This window comes from Anolis sagrei, chromosome 8 (assembly GCF_037176765.1).
Source record: "Anolis sagrei isolate rAnoSag1 chromosome 8, rAnoSag1.mat, whole genome shotgun sequence".
NCBI lineage: Eukaryota > Metazoa > Chordata > Lepidosauria > Squamata > Dactyloidae > Anolis > Anolis sagrei.
Window position 1 is genome coordinate 14,179,607 of NC_090028.1, and position 21,848 is coordinate 14,201,454.

The 21,848-nt window shown below is 44.1% G+C and overlaps 1 protein-coding gene across 1 annotated transcript in view; it reads right to left on the reverse strand.

The window, feature by feature from the left end:
- Nucleotides 1-355: 355 nt before the first annotated feature.
- VAT1L (vesicle amine transport 1 like) overlaps nt 356-21,848 on the reverse strand; it is a 99,078-nt gene continuing 77,585 nt past the window's right edge. Inside the window, exons 8-9 of the mRNA XM_060788411.2 lie at nt 6,334-6,417; nt 356-1,229 (exon numbers count right to left, since the gene is read on the reverse strand). Coding sequence (XP_060644394.2) covers nt 1,128-1,229; nt 6,334-6,417 — 186 coding nt within the window. The 3' untranslated portion in view covers nt 356-1,127. The remainder of the gene's footprint in view (nt 1,230-6,333; nt 6,418-21,848) is intronic.

Sequence of the window (21,848 nt, forward strand, 5' to 3'; positions counted from 1 at the left end):
ATGTCCAATCTCGATAAAATAGTAAAGAGTAGAGACATCAGACTGGCAACAAAGATCCATTGCCTAGTCAAAGCCATGGTATTCCCTGAAGTAACCTACGGATGTGAGAGCTGGACCTTAGGGAAGGCTGAGCGAAGGAAGATCGATGCTTTTGAGCTGTGGTGTTGGAGGAAAGTTCTGAGAGTGCCTTGGACAGCGAGAAGATCCAACCAGTCCATCCTCCAGGAAATAAAGCCCGACTGCTCATTGGAGGGAAGGATACTAGAGACAAAGTTGAAGTACTTTGGCCACATCATGAAGAGACAGCAAAACCTAGAGAAGACAATGATGCTGGGGAAAGTGGAAGGCAAAAGGAAGAGGGGCCGACCAAGGGCAAGATGGATGGATGGCATCCTTGAAGTGACTGGACTGACCTTGAAGGAGCTGGGGGTGGTGACGGCCAACAGGGAGCTCTGGCGTGGGCTGGTCCATGAGGTCACAAAGAGTTGGAGACAACTGAACAAATGAACAACATGTGCCTTACGCATAGATCAATTTGTTTGAAGGCCAAGTTCATGCCACCCTTTCCCAACATTTTGAAGGAAAAGAATTTGCATTGAAATTAAGCCTACTTTGGTTTGTGTCTCTACATGATGTTGCCAAATTACACAACAGCAAATGCACAATGCCAAACAATATATTCCCATCTCCAACATGAGAAAAATGATAGTCCCATTAGAGGAGTGAATTGTTGTTTAATTCTGATTTGATTTTCCCACAGCTGACTAATAACACTTCCCACTTTTAAACTGGCTTGATCAATTTGTTTTTGAGACTGCATGAGAAGGACATTCCTGTCTCCAAATCACTGCAGATCTTAATAAGGCTTTAGTCAGGAGCGTGATAGGACAGTCACAAGCAAACTGGGTAACACATGAAGGAATGCCATAATACTGTACTGGGTGGGAATGGCACTTGAGTTCAAAACATCAATGACCAACAGCTTATAGCTCAGCTGACTGCAGACAGAAAAACAACACACACTATACTAGAGCATTTGTTCACTGGTGCACAAAATGGATTTTCCCAGTCGTCTTCCCTTCTTCTGCTCTGTCACTGCTTCTGGCTTTCATTCCCACCGCTCGCAGCTATTGCTGGATGAATGGCATACGCTCTTTGTTCTCAGTGTCCCCTTCGTGGTCTTCCTCCTCTTCGCCAGCTTCACTTGTTTCTGTGCTGTCATTGGCCATCTGCATTGAAAACAGAAGTGTGCAGAAGTTATTAATACTTTGCATGTTTTAAACTGTATATATATGTGTTTGGGTTAGCTACAGTAACACTGGAGCAGCCTATTTCAGAGATCCTCAGTCAGCGTTACCATGGAGACCAAGGCAAGCTGGCAGAAGGAGGAGTGGGAGGAGCCAAGTGGGGAGAGTTTTGAAAACTGACAGTTTGAGAGTCAGTTAGGAGTTGATTTTGTATCTCAGAGGAGTGAAAGAGTGGAAGTGAAGAGTAGAGTGGGAGAGTGAAGTGTGAAGCAAAGAATTGTGGCTTTGGGAAGCCTGAATAGCTACTGGAGTTTTCTCAGTCTAAGGAGGTTGAAAGGAGAAACATAGCCAGTTTTCTTTAGTCAAGGGAAAGGCTAAAGAATAAGCTTGTTAATTTATTTGATCAAGGAAAGATCAAATAGGGAAGATATTCCTGTACTGAAACATTGTTTAGTAATAAGAGCTTCACCTCAGTGAGATACTGTGTAACCTGGAAGAGTGAAATGTTTAACTAACCAAGTATTATTCAAAGTTCTATAAATTAAGTTTCAACTTGTAACCACACACTTTGTACTCAATAAACCAGTTATCTTTTGTTGGAGACAGTCTCATCTCCATCCATTCTGCGTCTGTATTGCCATATCTCACAGTAATACCTCATATCGCATGTTGGTGGCAGTTACCATAGATTACATATAACAATTGGCCTCCACTATACCAGTTGGTGGCAGAATTCAGAGAAATAAACAATAAATCTCCCTCTACTCTCCTGTCACAAGACAGCAGAGTGTGCTTTCTCTCCACTCTGATCACCTCCTCGCAAGAAGATTTGTAAAGCAAGCTACTGGACTGTAGGACAGTAGCAGAGAATGTAGCGTTTGCTTGCAGAAGATAATAATAATAATAATAATAATAATAATAATAATAATAATAATGCTTCTTGTGCTTCTTGTGCTACCTACAAGAAGCACTGCCTGAACATCAAGAAAAAAATGGGTGCTAGAAACAATATCATACGAAAGCTGACTGGCACAACCTGGGGATCACAACCAGACATAGTGAAGACTTCTGCCCTTGCACTAGGTGCTCTTACTGTCTATTATAGGGAAAACCAGCTGATCCCCAACCCATCTAAAACACAGACATGTGCCTTTCACCTTAAGAACAGACAAGCATCCCGATCTCTGAGGATTACCTGGGAAGGAATCCCACTGGAGCATTGCAGCACACCCAAATACCTAGGTGTGCTGACACCACCTGACATCCGCTGGGAAGTAGCAACCAATAGTGAAAGGACCAAGGCAGAGACATCTCCAGCTCATCTCTTGTTTGGGTATCAGCCAGCACGTCAACGACGTAAATCTAGAAATAGTTTTCTAAGATCTACAGAGACACTTGCTGGAACACCTCAGCAAGCGAGAGTCCAAAAGTGGCAGGCTCAAACCCAGCACCTCAATCCGTGGGTGATACCAGATGAGAGATTCCCCCCTGGGCACAAAGAAGACTGGGCGACTTGGAAGGCGCTGAACAGACTGCACTCTGGCACCACGAGATGCAGAGCCAACCTTCAGAAATGGGGCTACAAAGTGGAATCCTTGACATGTGAGTGTGGAGAGGAGCACACTACTGACCACCTGCTGCAATGCAACCTGAGCCCTGCAACATGCACAATGGAGGACCTTCTTGCAGCAACACCAGAAGCACTCCAAGTGGCCAGATACTGGTCAAAGGACATTTAATCAACTACCAAACTCACACATTTTGTATTTTCCCTGTTTGTTTACCAAAGGCACAGTGGAAGAGCCAGGTTTTAAGGTTCTTTTTGAACGTTTTGAACGTTTCTAGTGAAGGGGCTTTCCCTATCTCTCCAGGTAATGAGTTCCAGAGTTGGGGGCCACAGAGCTCTGTGGCTCTCTCCCTTGTGCCCACAAGACAAACTTGTGAGATTGGTAGGGGTGAAAGGGGGGCCTCCCCCGAAGATTGAAGGGCCCAGTTTGGTACATGGAGAGAGATACGGTCACGAAGGTGAAGATCCTGCCATGTTTCCAGCTCGGATGAGGACATAAAGATGTATTTATTTATTTATTTATTTATTGTATTTATATCCTGCCCTTCTCACCTCAAAGGTGAGACAGGATGCTCACCATAACAGGATGCTCCTGACATGACCAAAAAACCCCCAAAAAACAAAAAAACAAATGGGACTCAGGGCGGCTCACAAAACAGGAACAATTTGATGACATATATACATACAGCATATATATAATACAGCATATACATTAAAACCAATAATTAAAACATATCAATCTCCCTGTTGTGCAACCTCTACAAAGTTCTGGAGAGACTTATTTTGCATAGAATTATGGAAAAAAATAGATTCATGTCTGATTCCACAGCAAGCTGGCTTCAAGAAAGGCAAAAGCTGCACATCTCAAGTGCTGAACCTGACTCAGTACATAGAAGATGGCTTTGAAAGGCAGCAGATCACAGGAGCTGTCTTCATAGACCTATCAGCGGCTTATGATGCCGTAAACCACGGCCTCCTCCTGAGGAAAATGTATAATATCACAAAGGACTACCACCTCACCCGCCTCATAGGAAACCTGCTACAAAACAGGAGCTTCTTTGTTGAGTTCCAGGGCCAGAGAAGCAGATGGCGGAAACAGAAGAACGGCCTGCCTCAGGGAAGTGTGCTTGCTCCATCCATGTTCAACATCTACACAAATGACCAGCCACTGCCAGAAGGGACAGAGAGTTTCATCTATGCTGATGATCGTGCCATTACTGCTCAAGCAGGGAGCTTTGAAATGGTTGAACAGAAGCTCTCCGAAGCTCTAGGTCAGGGGTCCACTAACTTTTTAAACAGAGGACCAGGTCACAGTTCCTCAAACTGTTGGAGGGCCGGATTATAATTTGAAAAAAACATGAATGAATTCCTATGCATACCACATATCTTATTTGTAGTGCAAAAATCACTTAAAACAATACAATAATTAAAATGAAGAATAATTTAACAAATATAAACCTATTAGTATCTCAATGGGAAGTGTGGGCCTGCTTTTGGCTCATGAGATAGTTGTTTCAGACTTAGGTTGACCCTGAGCGAGGGCCAGGTAAATGACCTTGGAGGGCCGCATCTGGCCCCCGGGCCTTAGTTTGAGGATCCCTGCTCTAGGTGCTCTTACTGCCTATTACAGGGAAAACCAGCTGATCCCTAATTTATCTAAAGCACAGACATGTGCCTTTCACCTTAAGAACAGACAAGCATCCTGAGCTCTGAGGATTACCTGGGAAGGAATCCCACTGGAGCATTGCAGCACAACCGACTATCTGGGAGTCACTCTGGACCGTGCTCTGACCTACAAGAAGCACTGCCTGAACATCAAGCAAAACGTGGGTGCTAGAAACAATATCATACGAAAGCTGACTGGCACAACCTGGGGATCACAACCAGACACAGTGAAGACATCTGCCCTTGCGCTATGCTACTCTGCTGCTGAGTATGCATGCCCGGTGTGGAACACATTTCACCACGCTAAAACAGTGGATGTGGCTCTTAATGAGACATGCCGCATTATCACAGGGTGTCTGCGCCCTACACCACTGGAGAAATTACACTGCTTAGCCGGTATCGCACCACCTGACATCTGCTGGGAAGTAGCAGCCAATAGTGAAAGGACCAAGGCAGAGACATCTCCAGCCCATCCCTTGTTTGGGTATCAGCCAGCACGTCAACGACTTAAATCAAGAAATAGCAAGCAAGACATTTTCCGGTCCCAATTCAAGGTGTAGGTTCTTACCTACAAAGCTGTTGCTATCTTAATGCCACTTGATACAGTTTGGCCATATGGGTTATAGTTTTCATTTGTGAAATGTTGATGAATATGGGACTGACTATGTATAGCTTCTGGAACATCAATGGTTCTCTCTAGGGACAGGTATTAATTCCAAAAAATCACTTCACTGGTCTAACACAGGGTTTACCAGAATAAGCTGCCACCTGGGGGTGGTGACGGCCGACAGGGAGCTCTGGCGTGGGCTGGTCCATGAGGTCATGAAGAGTCGGAGACGACTGAACAAATGAACAACAACAACACATTCTGATCTATCTGTCCTGTATTTGGTTCACTGATTCTTTAAAAAAATCATATGAACAAATGATACTGCACAAAGGTAAAATGCTTAGTTATGTGTGTGTTTTTGTTTTGTGATTAACTGGCCCTAATTTAACCTGCTTCACAGGTGCGGCTGGCGGGTACGAGAGACAGGGCCTTTTCTGTGGTGGCCCCGTGGCTATGGAACACCCTGCCCTTGGAGGTAAGATCAGCCCCTTCATTGATGGTATTCCGAAGAAGATTGAAGACCTGGATGTTCAAGCAGGCATTTGGTTAACTCAATGCAAAGAATGGTAATTGACTAAAGGACTGGCAATATGGACGACGAACAGGATCACGTTTTTAGTTAAGAGCTGAACTGGATTGATATTGATGTATGAATTGTGTTTTTATGTTTTTATGCTTTTAACTGTATATTGTTGACTGTTATATTATGTTGTAAACCGCGTTGAGTCGCCGGCTAGGCTGAGAAACGGCGGTATATAAGTATTTAAATAAATAAATAAATAAATAATTTGGGTTGTTAGGAGCCCCCGGTAGTGCAGTGGGTTAAAGCACTGAGCTGCTGAGCTTGTTGATCGAAAGGTCACAGGTTCGATTCTGGGGAGCGGCGTGAGCTTCCGCTGTCAGCCCTAGCTTCTGCCAACCTAGCAGTTCGAAAACATGCAAATGTGAGTAGATCAATAGGTACTGCTCCGGCGGGAAGGTAACGGCGCTCCATGCAGTCATGTCAGCCACATGACCTTGGAGGTGTCTATGGACAACGCTGGCTCTTCGGCTTAGAAATGGAGATGAACACCACACCCCAGAGTCAGACATGACTGGACTTAATGTCAGGGGACTACCTTTACCTTTTACCTTTACCTTTAATTTGGGTTGTTATGGGTTCCCTTGGTCATATAGTTCCCTACCAATGTTGGAATGTCATGTTATTTTTTTTTAGAAATGATTTTTCACTTCTTTCTACTTACCAATGGAGTAGGCGTCTTCTCCACATCCAGAATTAATTTTCCTATATTGCCTCTGTCATGGATTCTTTGCATTGCTTCCTTCACCTATAAAGGAAAAAAAAATGCTTATGTTACATCTTTAGAGTGATGCAATACACACCTCCTCTTGGAAAGCAAGTACCGTATTTACTCAATTCTAATGCTCTCCTTTTTAAAAAACTAAATTAAGGAGACAGGAAAGCCTAAAGAAGACAACTATGCTGGGGAAAGTGGAAGGCAAAAGGAAGAGGGGCCGACCAAGGGCAAGATGGATGGATAGCATCCTTGAAGTGACTGGACTGACCTTGAGGGAGCTGGGGGTGGTAACGGTCGACAGGGATCTCTGGCGTGGGCTGGTCCATGAGATCACGAAGAGTCGGAGACGACTGAACGAATGAACAAAAAAATTAAGGTGCGCATTAGATTTGCATCATATGATAAATACTTATTTGGGTTTCAGAGTTTTGTAAGTTGAGGTGTGCATTATTATTATTATTATTATTTCTACTCTGCCCTTTTCCCCCCAAAGGGGGCTCAGGGTAGCCTCATATAAGCATCATGTGATGCTGTCAACATATAAACAACAAGGGTTACAATTAAAACAGTAAAAAAATCATTAAAACACATTATACAGATACATTACCAAGTTCATTAAACAATAGATTAAGATGCCAATTAAAACCAAGACAAGTTGGGTAAATCCAATGTCGCATATGTCCTAACTTTGCTTCCAATTGTCGCTATCCGTTAGACAAATGCCTGGTCCCACAGCCAAGTCTTCAATTGTCTTCTAAAGGACAAGAGGGAGGTGGCCATCCTGATGTCCTTAGGGAGCGAATTCCATAGATGGGGGGCAACTGCCGAGAAGGCCCTGTCACTCGTCCCCACCAACCATGTTTGTGAGAGTGGTGGGATCGAGAGCAGGGCCTCCTCTGACGATCTTAAGCTTTGTGATGCTTCGTAACAGGAGATATGTTCGGACAAGTAATCTTGGTCAGAACCATTTAGGGCTTTAAAGGTTAAAACCAGCACTTTGAATTATGCTCGGAAGCTGATCGACAGCCAGTGGAGCTGGCACAACAAAGGAGTAGTACGCTCCCTGTACGCTGCTCCGGTGAGCAGCCTGGTTGTGGACTGTTGACTAATTGAAGCGTCCGAGAAGTCTTCAAATGCAGCCCCACATAGAGAACATTGCAGTAGTCTATTCAGGATGTAACCAGAGCATTAGATTCGAGTGAGGCAGAGATGCCCGCTTTTCCTGAAGGTAGGTGCAAAAACAAAGGAGGGAGTGGAGGTGGGAGTCTCTCTCTCTCTCTCTCTCTTGGTCCCAATGGCTGACGAGAAAGTCAGGAGAAGAGGCGACTTTTGGTGCGCACGCTGTGGTCTTCAGACACGCCTTGGGAGAGGAGAGGAGCACGAGGCAGGTGGAGCGCTGGGGGCTCGGGAATGGGAGCCGGTCATGGGGAAGGGATTGAACGCGGAGAACGATTGAGCGCCGGCTCTGCGTGTGCACCCAGCGGCTGGGTGGAGCAGGAACGAGAGGGGCTACACAAGGCTCAAGGGCCCGACCCCTTCGGGAAGAGGATCGCCCAGCAGCGAGGCAAGGAAGCCGAGGCTCCCCCCGGACTGCTAGGGCTGTTGTGATCCGAGGGGGAGCTCCTCAAGTGGCGGTCGAGGGGCATTTACAGAGACGCCTCTGCGCCCCTGGCAAAAAAAAGTGTACTGCGACCGCTTACTTTGCGTAATGGACAAGCCGCCCCTGAACACACCAAATGTTAGCAGCTAGCTGAAAAACTGGTGATGGAATACTTTAAAAACACACATTCTAAACTCTGACTCCACAGAAAACAAAATATTAAAATTGTCCACACCAGCAAAGTAATCTTGCTGCACTTCAAAGTAATCTGAGGTATAACAATAGAGACCCAGGAAAGAAGTTTGTGTGGCTTTCAGAAAAGAAAATAGCTTGACAAATCTGGACTATGTTCAGCAAAGGGTGTCTAAGATTGTATCCCCACTACAGAATGATAGCAGTTTGACACCACATTAACTGCTATGGAATTCTGGGATTTGTAGTTTTGTGAAATATTTAGCCTTCCCTGTCTGATAGCTCTGGTGCCACCACAAACTACAAATCCCAGGAATCCATAGGATGCAAAATATAATTCTTCAATGTAGATGGGTGGAAAGATGATGCAGGGGGTTGGACTGGATGGTCCTTGTGGACTCTTCCAACTTTATGACTCCATGAAAAGTGTGGAATCCAAGCCTTGTGAGGAATAACTGGGGGGGGGGGGTTAGATATGTTTATCCTGGAGAAGAAAAGACTAGGAGATAACATTGTACAGTAGTTATCTTTAAATATCTGGAGGGATAGCATGTATATAATGAAACAAGCATGTTTTCTGCTATTCCAAAGATAAGACAACAAACCAATGGACCCAAAACATAAGACTGCAGATTCCATCTACACATATTGTAAGAGCTGTTTGCTAATGGAACAGATTGCTCTGATAGGTGGTGGACACCCTATCTTTACTTACTTACTTACTTACTTACTTAGGCGATCCCTCATTGGCCGGGTAGGATAGTCTTCCAGGATCAGTATTCTGGTGGGTCCGTAGGTGACTGTGGAGCCCTATTTGATTCGCATCTTCGTCCGCAGTGAGGGCATTGGTTTCTCGATGGAAGGCAGTCAGGGTTTGCTTGACGTGCCTTCCTCTTGGCATGTTTCTCTCTTTCACCCTCCATTCGTGCCTCTTCAAATTCTACAGCACTGCTGGTCACAGCTGACCTCCAGCTGGAGCGCTCAAGGGCCAGGGCTTCCCAGTTCTCAGTGTCTATGCCAGAATTTTTAAGGTTGGCTTTGAGCCCATCTTTCAATCTCTTTTTATGTCCACCAACATTCCGTTTTCTGTTCTTGAGTTCAGAGTAGAGTAACTGCTTTTGGAGATGGTTGTCAGGCATCCGAACAATGTGGCCAGTCCAGTGGAGATGATGGTGGAGGACCATTGCTTCAATGCTGGTGGTCTTTGCTTCTTCCAGCACGCTGATGTTTGTCCACTTGTCTTCCCAAGAGATTTGCAGGATTTTCCGGAGGCAGCACTGATGGAATCGTTCCAGGAGTTGCATGTGACGTCTGTAGACAATCCATGTTTCGCAGGCATATAGCAGGGTTGGGAGGACAATAGCTTTATAAACAAGCACCTTGGTATCCCTACGGATGTTCCAGCTCTCAAACACTCTCTGCTTCATTTGGAAAAATGCTGCACTCGCAGAGCTCAGGCGGTGTTGCATTTCGGTGTCGATGTTGAATTTGGTAGAGAGGTGGCTGCCAAGGTAGCGGAAAAGGTCAACATTTTCTAATGTTACACCATTAAGCTGTATCTCTGACATTGGAAAGGGTGACTGCTGGAACAGCACTTTGGTTTTCTCGATGTTCAGTGACAGGCCGAGCTTCTCATATGCTTCTGCGAAGGTGTTTAGAGTGGCTTGTAGATCTTCTTTAGGGGGTCTTCAAACAGAAGCTAGATAGTCATTTTTCAGAAGTGTTTTAGTTGCATGTTTGCAAGGCATTGGATTAGATGGTCCTTGTGGTCTCTTCCAAATTTAATATTCTATTACTCTCCTGTCCTTTCCCTTTTCTCCAACTCTTTTCCCCAGCAGTCTCTAATAGCCAGTTTCAAAGGCAACACGGTCATTAGCAACTAACAGAAGCAATTTCCCAGCCAAGTTTTATAGTGAGAGTAAATATTTAAAGAGTGCGAGCCAAAGCGGGGAATTATGATGCTAATAGTCTCACATACCATTTCTCTGTTTGGAAGGTATAGTGATCTCAAGACATGGTCAAATGCCTTGTTATGATTGGGAGAGAGCCTTCCTCCCAATGTCAGTTTGAAATGCCGTAAGTGAATGTGGGTAGAATCCCCTTGTCATGGTAGAATCAGAAGAGAGGAATAGGGATGGTATGGAATGGAATCAGGCAACCAGAACCAGTGTGCTTGTCCTTTGCCCCATTTGAGAATTCGTGCACTCTGTCGTGGCTAAATTCCTGGAAAGGGATCAGGATGGGGGTTTATTCAGGTGGCAGTAGCACTATGGGGGGAAACTATGTACAAAAAAGAAAAAAAAATGGAGAAACTTCAACCCACAGCTCACATAGATACATGTGCCTTTAGGGGTGCACCTTCATTTTAGAGTTAATGCATTTGCCATGGCTCAATGCCTAGAATCATAGAATCATAGAGTTGGAAGAGACGTCATGGGCCATCCAGTCCAACACCCTACCAAGAAGTAGGAAAATTGCATTCAAAGCACCCCCGACAGATGGCCATCCAGCCTCTGTTTAAAAGCTTCCACCATACTCCTGAGAAAAATGTATAATATCACAAAGGATCTCACAAAGAGAATGCCTCTAGACCATGGCCATACAGCCCAAAAAAACCTACAACAACCCGATATCACAAAGGATTAGCAGATTTCGTAGAAAATCTGCTACAAAACAGGAGCTTTTTTGTTGAGTTCCAAGGCCAAAGAATCAGATGGTGAAAACAGAAGAATGGCCTGCCTCAGGGGAGCATGCTTGCTCCATCTATGTTCAACATTTACGCAAATGACCAGCCACTGCCAGAAGGGACAGAGAGTTTCATCAATGCTGACGATCGTGCCATTACTGCTCAAGCAGGGAGCTTTGTGATGGTTGAACAGAAGCTTTCCAAAGCTCTAGATGCTCTTACTGCCTATTACAGGGAAAACCAGCTGATTCCAAATCCATCTAAAACACAGACATGTGCTTTTCACCTTAAGAACAGACAAGCATCCCTGAGGATTACCTGGGAAGGAATCCCACTGGAGCATTGCAGCTCAATTGAATACCTGTGAGTTACCCTGGACTATGTTCTGACTTACAAGAAGTACTGTCTGAATATCAAGCAAAAAGTGGGCGCTAGAAATAATATCATATGAAAGCTGATTGGCACAACCAGATACAGGGAAGACATCTGCCCTTGTGCTGTGCTACTCTGCTGCTGAGTATGCATGTCCAGTGTGAAACACATCTCACCATGCTAAAACAGTGGATGTGGCTCTTAATGAGACATGCCGCATTATCACGGGATGTCTGCGCCCTACACCACTGGAGAAATTACACTGTTTAGCTGATATTGCACCATCTCACATCTGCCAGGGAGTAGCAACCAATAGTAAACGGACCAAGGCAGTGACATTCCCAGCTCATCCCGTTTGGGTATCAGCCAGCATGCAAATAACTTAAATCAAGAAATAGTTTTCTAAGATCTACAGAAACCTCAGCAAGCGAGAGTCCAGAAGTGGCAGGCTCAAATCCAGAACCTCAATCAATGGCTGATACCAAATGAGAGACTCCCTCCTGGGCAGACAGAAATCTGGGCAACTTGGAAGGCACTGAACAGACTGCGTTCTGGCACCACGAGATGCAGAGCCAACCTTTAGAAATGGGGCTACAAAGTAGAATTATTATAATAATAATTATAATAATAATCATAATAATATTACTAATAATAATATTACAGCAAAATTGATATAGTGCAATATAGCAATATTTAAAACTGATATTGTACTATGTTAAAAATATATTGTATGTATATATACCTTGTAAGCCGCTCTGAGTCCCCTTCGGGGTGCGAAGGGCGGCATATAAATGTCGTAAATAAAGAATTACATAAATAATAGAATCCACGACATGTGAGTGTGGAGAAGAGCAAACCACAGACCACCTACTGCAATGCAACCTGAGCTCTGCCACATGCACAATGAAGGACCTTCTTGCAGCAATGCTAGAGGCACTCCAAGTGGCCAGCTATCGGTCAAAGGACATTTAATTGAATACCAAGTCTGCAAACTTTGTGTTTTGTTTGTTTGTTTGTTTTTAATGCAATACAACTGTTTTGGTTCACTCCTGACACGATAAAGAAATAATACTGAAACATAGAAGAGAGTAAACTGTATGGAGCTATGCATACAACATTATATTCTGCATGCATTGCAGGAGGTCAGACTGGATAGCACTTGGGATCTCTTCCAACTCTATGATCCCATGCTGCAATATAGTTTCTTGGCCACAATGTGACATGTAACTGAGTTGCTTGTGACTTCCAAGGTTTCTTTATGTTGAATCCATCTATAGCCACATATAAGTTTTGTTGTTTAGTTCAGTGTGTGCACCCCAACAAGATTACCTGTAACCAGGGGCGGCTTGTCCATTACGCGAAGTAAGCGGTCGCAGAACACTTTTTTTTTTGCCAGGGGCGCAGAGGTGCCTCTGTAAATGCCCCTCGACTGCCACTTGAGGAGCGCCCCCTCAGCTCACAACAGCCCTAGCAGTCCGGGGGGAGCCTCGGCTTTCTTGCCTCACTGCCGGGCGATCCTCTTCCCAAAGGGAAGAGCCTAGCCCCTCTCATTCCTGCTCCACCTGGCCACCGGGTGCGTGTGCAGAGCCAGCGCTCAATCGTTCTCCGTGTTCGATCTCTTCCCCATGACCGGCTCCCTTTCCCGATCCCCCGGTGCTCCACCCGCCTCCTCTCCTCTCCCCAATCCACGGGTGGGCCAAGGGGCGGAGTCGCTGCGCCTGGCCCGCTTCAGGTCCGGAGGCATGTCTGAAGACCCCAGCGTGCACACCAAAAGTCGCCTCTTCTCCTGACTTTCTTTTCAGCCATTGGGACCAAGACAGAGCGAGAGAGCGAGAGAGAGAGCCCCTCCGGCTGGAGGTATCTCCCTCCTCCGCTCCCTCCTTTATTTTTATTTATTTATTTATTTATTTGCTTCATTTGTATACCGCTCTTCTCAGCCCTCAGGCAACTCAGAGCGGTTAACAACCAGTTTCAACAACACAATACAAAATCATTAATCAATTAAAACAGTAGTATCAATTAATTAACACCAAAATATCAATACAACAGTACAGCACTATAACAATCCATCTCGTCTCATCAATAGAATCAGCATCTGAACTCATTGTCCATTATTCCATTCAAATAATCAATCAATTGCACTGCTTAGTTGAAAGCCTGTTCGAAAAGCCAGGTCTTCACACTCTTCCGGAATGCCAATAGAGAGGGGGCCGAACTGATGTCTGTAGGGAGGGAGTTCCACAGCCGAGGGGCCACCACTGAGAAGGCCCTGTCTCTCGTCCCCACCAGGCATGCTTGTGAAGCTGGCGGGACCGAGAGCAGGGTCTCCCCAGACGATCTTAATGTCCTAACTGGTTCATAGGAGGAGATGTGTTCGGATAGGTAGGTTGGGCCAGAACCGTTTAGGGCTTTAAAGGCTAAAGCCAGCACTTTGAATTGTGCTCGGTAGCAAATTGGCAGCCAGTGGAGCTGGCGCAACAGAGGAGTTCTGTGCTCCCTGAGTGCCGCTCTTGTTAGCATCCTGGCTGCCGATCGTTGGACCATTTGCAGCTTGCGAGCAGTCTTCAGAGGCAACCCCATGTAGAGAGCATTGCAGTAGTCTAAACGGGATGTAACCAGAGCATGGACCACCGTGGCCAAGTCAGACTTCCCAAGGTACGGGCGCAGCTGGCGCACAAGTTTTAGCTTCAGGAAGGTGGGCATCTCCACCTCCCTATCTCTCTCTCTTGGTCCCAATGGCTGAGGAGAAAGTCAGGAGAAGAGGTGACTTTTGGTCTTCAGGCACGCCTCCGGACCCAAAGCGGGCGAGGCAAGGGAGCAAGTGCGGCATGTGTAGTTACTGTGATGTATAGTTCACCTACAATCAAAGAGCATTCTTTGGAAGCTTTTAAACAGGGGCTGGATTGCCATCTGTCAGGGGTGATTTGAATGCAATATTCCTGCTTCTTGGCAGAATGGGGATTGGACTGGATGGCCCATGAGGTCTCTTCCAACTCTTTGATTCTATGAACTCCACCAATGATGGAATTGAACCAAATATGGCACACAGAACTCCCACGATGAACAGAAAATATATATCAATGATTGATTGGGGGGGGGGGGGTGCCAAAATACTATTTGCTTACCGTTGAAAATTACCTAGGGCCGCTTCTGCCTGTAACACCCTTTCCTTTCAGTTGCACTGACTCTATTGACATGTTCCACTCACATTAATGATTGTTGGAAATTGTCAATTTCCGATGGACAAGTTTAACCAAGCACTGGTCTGAATATGAGTAGGGAGATATTTCCCTTCCTCTAATTCCTCTCCCGGCCTGCCTTGCCCCAGTGGTGCTAAGGAACAAACAGCTAAATCACATCAACTGCAAATTACGGGGATAAGGTCTCCATGGTTACAGGTCACGTGGCCCTTACGAGCGTAAGCTTTTAGCGTCAAGGTTACTTTGGCAACATGAGCAAAACAGATAACCGATCCAGTTCTTGTCCAAGTTGACAGGAGGAAACTGAAAATCTACAAAAAGTAGAGTATTTTGCACCCAGAAGTTCAACCAACATGTTGGCATCGAAGCCTACAAAACCAGCATCACAAATCGGGGGACATATTCTCCCAACCAACAATGTTCGAAGGGGAGCAAGGTCACACCTTATAGCTACCCCTTAATGCAGTGGTTCTCAACCTTCCTAATGCCGCAACCCCTTAATACAGTTTCTCATGTTGTGGTGACCCCCAACCATCATTACTTTATAACTGTAATTTTACTACTGTTCTGAATTGTAATGTAAATATCTGATATGCAGGATGTATTTTCATTCACTGGAACAAATTGGCAGATAGGGTTAGAATTTAGCATAGAAAAATAAGTCATCAAAATGGAGCCGATCCGCCATTTTGTGGATACGGAGATCTGAAAGGAGAGATTCCGTATCCGCGGATTTGGCGTCCCCGGAATGCCAGGGAGGCATTCCGGGCAGGCTCGCAGTCTCCCGCGGCCTGGAAAAGGTTGATTTCATGCATTTAGCTAGTTCAGGCAAGAAGTGACACAAAGTATCCAGCTAGAGAGATAAAAAGTTGCAATTTCAAGTACCTTTATTAGGGGAATGGTTACAAAGTTAGGGCTTAGGGAAAAGTGATAGAGAAAGGCATAGAAGCTCAAGCAGGGTGATACAAAGGATCATATACTGTGTTTCGAAAACATTGATCTAGGTTGGATTTTGCAGCTTATTTGGAAAAGCAAAGATGTTGAATTATTATCAGGTTATTATTATTATTGTTATATTTAATAAATAGAATTGGGTTTTGAATCAAGTTGTTAGTTGGAATTATAATGTAAATATCTGATATGCAGGATGTATTTTCATTCACTGGAACAAATTTGGCACAAATACCCAATACGCACAAATTTGAATACTGGTGGGGTTGGGAGGGATTGAATTTGTCATTTGGGAGTTGTAGTTGCTGAGATGTATAGTTAGTTAACCTACAATCAAAGAGCAGTCTGAACTCCACCAATGATGGAACTGAACCAAACTTGGCACACAGAACTCCCATGACCAACAGAAAATACTGGAGGAGTTTGGTGAGCATTGACCTTGAGTTTTGGAGTTGTAGTTCACTTATATCCAGAGAGCACTGTGGACTCAAATAACGATGGAACTGGACCAAACCTGGCATAGATACTCAATATGTCCAAATGTGAACACTGGTGGAGTTTGGGGAAGACAGATATTGATATTTGGGAGTTGTAGTTGCTGGGATTTATAGTTCACGTACAATCAAAGAGCATTCAGAATCCCACCAACAATAGAATTGGGCCAAACTTCTCACATAAAACCTCCATGACCAACAGAAAATACTGGAGGGATTTGGGTAAACTGACAGTGGAGATATAGTTCACCTACATCCAGGGAGCACTGTAAACTCAAAAGACTATGCCAAGGAGGTTGCTAAGACCATCAGAAATATGGTCTTTGGTGACCCCTCTGAAACCCCCTCGCGACCCCCCCCCCAGGGGTCTCCATTCCCAGGTTGAGAAACACTGCCTTAATGCTTCCATGGCTACTGTCTATTCTTGTAGTTTTGAAGTTCGTAGAGAAAGGCCTCCACATCTGTGATACAAACATTTCAGGTTCCTTGACACAAACTCCTGATCCCTAAACAGTAGGTGGATAATGTGTTTTGCAATATCTATCAAGTAGCCACTGGCACAGCGGGTTAACCAGCTGAGTTGCTGAACTTGCTGACCAAAAGGTCAGCAGTTTGAATTCGGGGAGTGGGGTGAGCTCCTGCTGTTAGCCCCGGCTTCTGCTAACCCAGCAGTTTGAAAACATGCATATGCGAATAGATCAATAGGTACCACTTTGATGGGAAGGTAACGGCTTCATACAGTCATGGTGGCCACATGACCTTGGAGGTGTCTATGGACAATGCCGGCTCTTTGGCTTAGAAATGGAGATGAGCACCAACTTCCAGAATCGGACATGACTAGACTTAATGTCAAGGGGAAATCTTCACCTTTAATACCTATCAGTTTTATTTATCCACAGTCCTCAGTGAGGAACAATGGGAGAAATGTTTGATGAGGAATACATTCATGCAACATTTCACAGGTGAAAACTGGCAGAGAAGACAGAAGCGCTTTCCGCTTGTCCTTCTCTTTGTTGTTGGAAACAGCAAATCCTTCCAGCAAAAGCCCTCCTCCTGCTTTTTGGATGAAGGTGAACTAACACTCCAAAATCCAAGGTCAATGCCCACCAAATCCTTCTAGTATTTTCTGTTGGTCATGGAGGTTCGGTGTGGGAAGTTTGGCCCGATTCTATCGCTGGTAGGATTCAGAATACTCTTTGATTGTAGATGAACTATAAATCCCAGCAACTACAACTCCCAAATGTCAAGGCCTAATTTCCCCAAACTCCACCCGTGTTCACCTTTGGGGATATTGAGTATTCGTGCCAAGTTTCGTCCAAATCCACCATTGTTTGAATCCACAGTGCTCTCTGGATGTAGGTGAACTACAACTCCAAAACTCAAGGTCAGTGCCCACCAAAACCTTCCAGTATTTTCTGCTGGTCATGATTGGTTGCCAAGTTATTATTTATTTCATTTCTACCCGGCCCATCTCCCCACAAAGGGGACTCAGTTCATGCCAAGTTTGGTCCAGATCCACCATTGTTTGAATCCATAGTGCTCTCTGGATGTAGGTGAACTACAACTCCAAAACTCAAGATCAGTGCCCACCAAAACCTTCCAGTATTTTCTGCTGGTCATGATTGGTTGCCAAGTTATTATTTATTTCATTTCTACCCGGTCCATCTCCCCAAAAAGGGGACTCAGTTCATGCCAAGTTTGGTCCAGATCCACCATTGTTTGAATCCATAGTGCTCTCTGGATGTAGGCGAACTACAACTCCAAAACTCAAGATCAGTGCCCACCAAAACCTTCCAGTATTTTCTGCTGGTCATGATTGGTTGCCAAGTTATTATTTATTTCATTTCTACCCGGTCCATCTCCCCAAAAAGGGGACTCAGTTCATGCCAAGTTTGGTCCAGATCCACCATTGTTTGAATCCATAGTGCTCTCTGGATGTAGGCGAACTACAACTCCAAAACTCAAGATCAGTGCCCACCAAAACCTTCCAGTATTTTCTGCTGGTCATGATTGGTTGCCAAGTTATTATTTATTTCATTTCTACCCGGCCCATCTCCCCACAAAGGGGACTCAGTTCATGCCAAGTTTGGTCCAGATCCACCATTGTTTGAATCCACAGTGCTCTCTGGATGTAGGTGAACTACAACTCCAAAACTCAAGGTCAGTGCCCACCAAAACCTTCCAGTATTTTCTGCTGGTCATGATTGGTTGCCAAGTTATTACTTATTTCATTTCTACCCGGCCCATCTCCCCACAAAGGGGACTCAGTTCATGCCAAGTTTGGTCCAGATCCATCATTGTTTGAGTCCACAGTGCTCTCTCGATGTAGGTGAACTACAACTCCAAAACTCAAGGTCAATGCCTATCAACCCCTTCCAGTACTTTTTGTTGGTCATGGGAGTTCTGTGTGCCAAGTTTAGTTCAATTCCAACGTCGGTGGAGTTCAGAATACTCTTTGATTGTAGGTGAACTATAAATCCCAGCAACTACAACTCCTAAATGACAAAATCAATTCCCCCCAACCCCAATAGCATTCAAATTTGGGCATATCGGGTATCTGTGCCAAATTTGGTCCAGTTAATGAAAATACATCCTGCATATCAGATATTTACATTACGATTGATAACAGTAGCAAAATTACAGTTATGAAGTACGTAGTAATGAAAATAATTTTATGGTTGGGGTCACTACAACATGTGGAACTGTATTAAGGGGTTGCAGCATTAGGAAGGTTGAGAACCATTGCATTAGAGCCAGCCTTGCCATGATTCAGAGGCTGAAACCTTGACATTTGCGATGCTTTTTCCATGTGGGTGAGGACACAGGTAGGATCGGAAAGCTCTTTTGTGGAGGCGAAGTATTCCTCCCCTCATTTCTTTTCTCTTCCTCTAACTTTCAACTACTCCTCTCCATTGTTATTTTTATAGGTTATATACCTGCAGCAGGGACCTTTGCCTTTTTAAATATTTTATACTTTGGACATTAATCATTTATATGCTTTAACTCTCGATCAATTTGATTCTCCTCTGGGCAGAAGAAAGCTCCAACCATACCTATCTTACTAAAGTGAAATGAAGGGTGAATCGACATTGTAGAAGTAATGCCATTTTCTACCACTTTACTGCCATGGCTGAATGTTATGGGATCAAGTGACTTGTAGTTTGACAAGGTCTTTTTAGCCTTCTTTCTGTCAAAGAGAGCTGGAGCTTCACCAAACTACAAATCCCAGGATGATAAATCAGAAGATTGCTAGCACAAATAATACAGCTGAGACTTATATTAAGGGCCATTTATGCTAAAACAGTTCACTGCGAGTAACATTTGGCTTTTATGTTTGCTAAAGGTAAAGGCTTTCCCATGACATTAAGTCCAGTTGTGTCCGACTCTGGGGTGTGGTGCTCATCTCCATTTCTAAGTCAAAGAGCTGTCGTTGTCCATAGACACCTCCAAGGTCATGTGGCCAGCATGATTGCGTGGAGTGCCATTACCTTCCCGCCAAAGCGGTACCTATTGATCTACTCACATTTGCATGTTTTCAAACTGCTAGGTTGGCAGAAGCTGGGGCTGACAGTGGGAGCTCACTCCACTCCCCAAATTCAAACTGCTGAGTTTTGGTCAGCAAGTTCAGCAGCTCAGTGGTTTAACCCACTGCACCACTGGGGGCTCCTTTTGTGTTTGCTAGGGAGACATAAAACAAAACTACCTATGTAGCTTCTGTAGGTTATTATGATTTTGATAAGAATTAGCATGAGATGGATATGAGGGGGGGGGGGGGCTACAATTGAAGACAGTTCCATCTTGTTTCATGTGCTTTACTAGTAATATAATATAATATTTTGCATATACATATAATATTTATAATATTATAATGTAATACAATATTCTATTACTAATAATACAATATTATAATTATATATTTTATATTACTTGTAACACTACAAATAATATTGCAATGTAATGGTGTAGTACACATAGTAATATATAATATTGATATTGTACTAAGCTAATAATTGAATATATTGTATGTATATATATCTTGTAAGCCGCTCTGAGTACCCGTTGGGGAGAGAAGGGCAGCATATAAATGTCATAAACAAGCAAACAAACAAACAAACAAACAAATAAATAAATATGTTTTTTTCCCTAGATGGTCACACTATGCATGCATTCCCTTTTTCAAGCCAGTGCACATGCTGGCCACATAGTGGCAGTATAAAAGAGGCTATGCACATTAATTTAAGCCAGAGGAACTGCGGACATGTGACCATCGAGATACATCTTCTTCTTCTTCTTCTTCTTCTTCTTCGTCATCATCATCATCATCAGAGGACAGGAGCAGAATTCAAAACGATCTTGACAGATTAGAGAGATGGGCCCAAACTAACAAAATGAAGTTCAACAGTGACAAATGTAAGATACTCCACTTTGGCAGAAAAAATGAAATGCAAAGATACAGAATGGGTGACGCCTGGCTCGAGAACAGTACGTGTGGAAAAGATCTTGGAGTCCTTGTGGACAACAAGTTAAACATGAGCCAACAATGTGATGTGGCGGCAAAAAAAGCCAATGGGATTTTGGCCTGCATCAATAGGAGCATAGTGTCTAGATCTAAGGAAGTAATGCTACCCCTCTATTCTGCTTTGGTTAGACCACATCTGGAATATTGTGTCAAATTCTGGGCACCACAATTCAAGAGAGATGTTGACAAGCTGGAATGTGTCCAGAGGAGGGCGACTAAAATGATCAAGGGTCTGGAGAACAAGCCTATGAGGAGCAGCTTAGGGAACTGGGCATGTTTAGCCTGAAGAAGAGAAGGCTGAGAGGAGATATTATAGCTATGTATAAATATGTGAGAGGAAGCCACAGGGAGGAGGGAGCAAGCTTGTTTTCTGCTTCCTTGCAGACTAGGACGCGGAACAATGGCTTCAAACTACAAGAAAGGAGATTCCATCTGAACATGAGGAAGAACTTCCTGACTGTGAGAACCGTTCAGCAGTGGAACTCTCTGCCCTGGAGTGTGGTGGAGGCTCCTTCTTTGGAAGCTTTTAAACAGAGGCTGGATGGCCATCTGTTAGGGGTGATTTGAATGCAATATTCCTGCTTCTTGGCAGGGGGTTGGACTGGATGGCCCATGAGGTCTCTTCCAACTCTTTGATTCTATGATTCTATAATATAATATATTGTATATACATATAATATAGGAGCCCCCGGTGGCGCAGTGGGCTAAAGTGCTGAGCTGCTGAGCTTGTTGACCGAATGATTGCAGGTTCAAATCCGGAGAGCAGAGTGAGTTCCTGCTGTCAGCCCCAGCTTCTGCCAACCTAGCAGTTCGAAAACATGCAAATGTGAGTAGATCAATAGGTACCGCTCTGTCGGGAAAGTAATGGTCTACGGACAATGCCGGCTCTTTGGCTTAGAAATGGAGATGACCACCACACCCCAGAGTCGGACACGACTGGACTTCATGTCAGGGGACAACATTTGCCTCTACCTTACATATAATATTTATAATATTATAATGTAATACAATATAATACTATTACTACTAATAATAATAATACAATATTATAATTATATATGTCATATTACATGTAATATTACTAATAATATAACAATGTAATGGTGTAGTACAATATAGTAATATATAATACTTATATTGTACTATGCTAATAATTCAATACATTGTATGTATATATATATTGTAAGCCATACTGAGAAGGACAGCATATAAATGTCATAAATAAATAAATATTTTTTTTTCCCCCTAGACATTCACACTATGCATACATTCACTTTTTCATGCCAGTGCATATGCTGGCCACATAGTGGCAGTATAAAAGAGGCTATGCACATTCATTTAAGCCAGAAGAACTGCGAACATGTCACTATTGAGATACATCTTCATCTTCATCATCATCATCGTCGTCGTCGTCGTCGTCGTCGTCGTCGTCGTCGTCGTCGTGGTG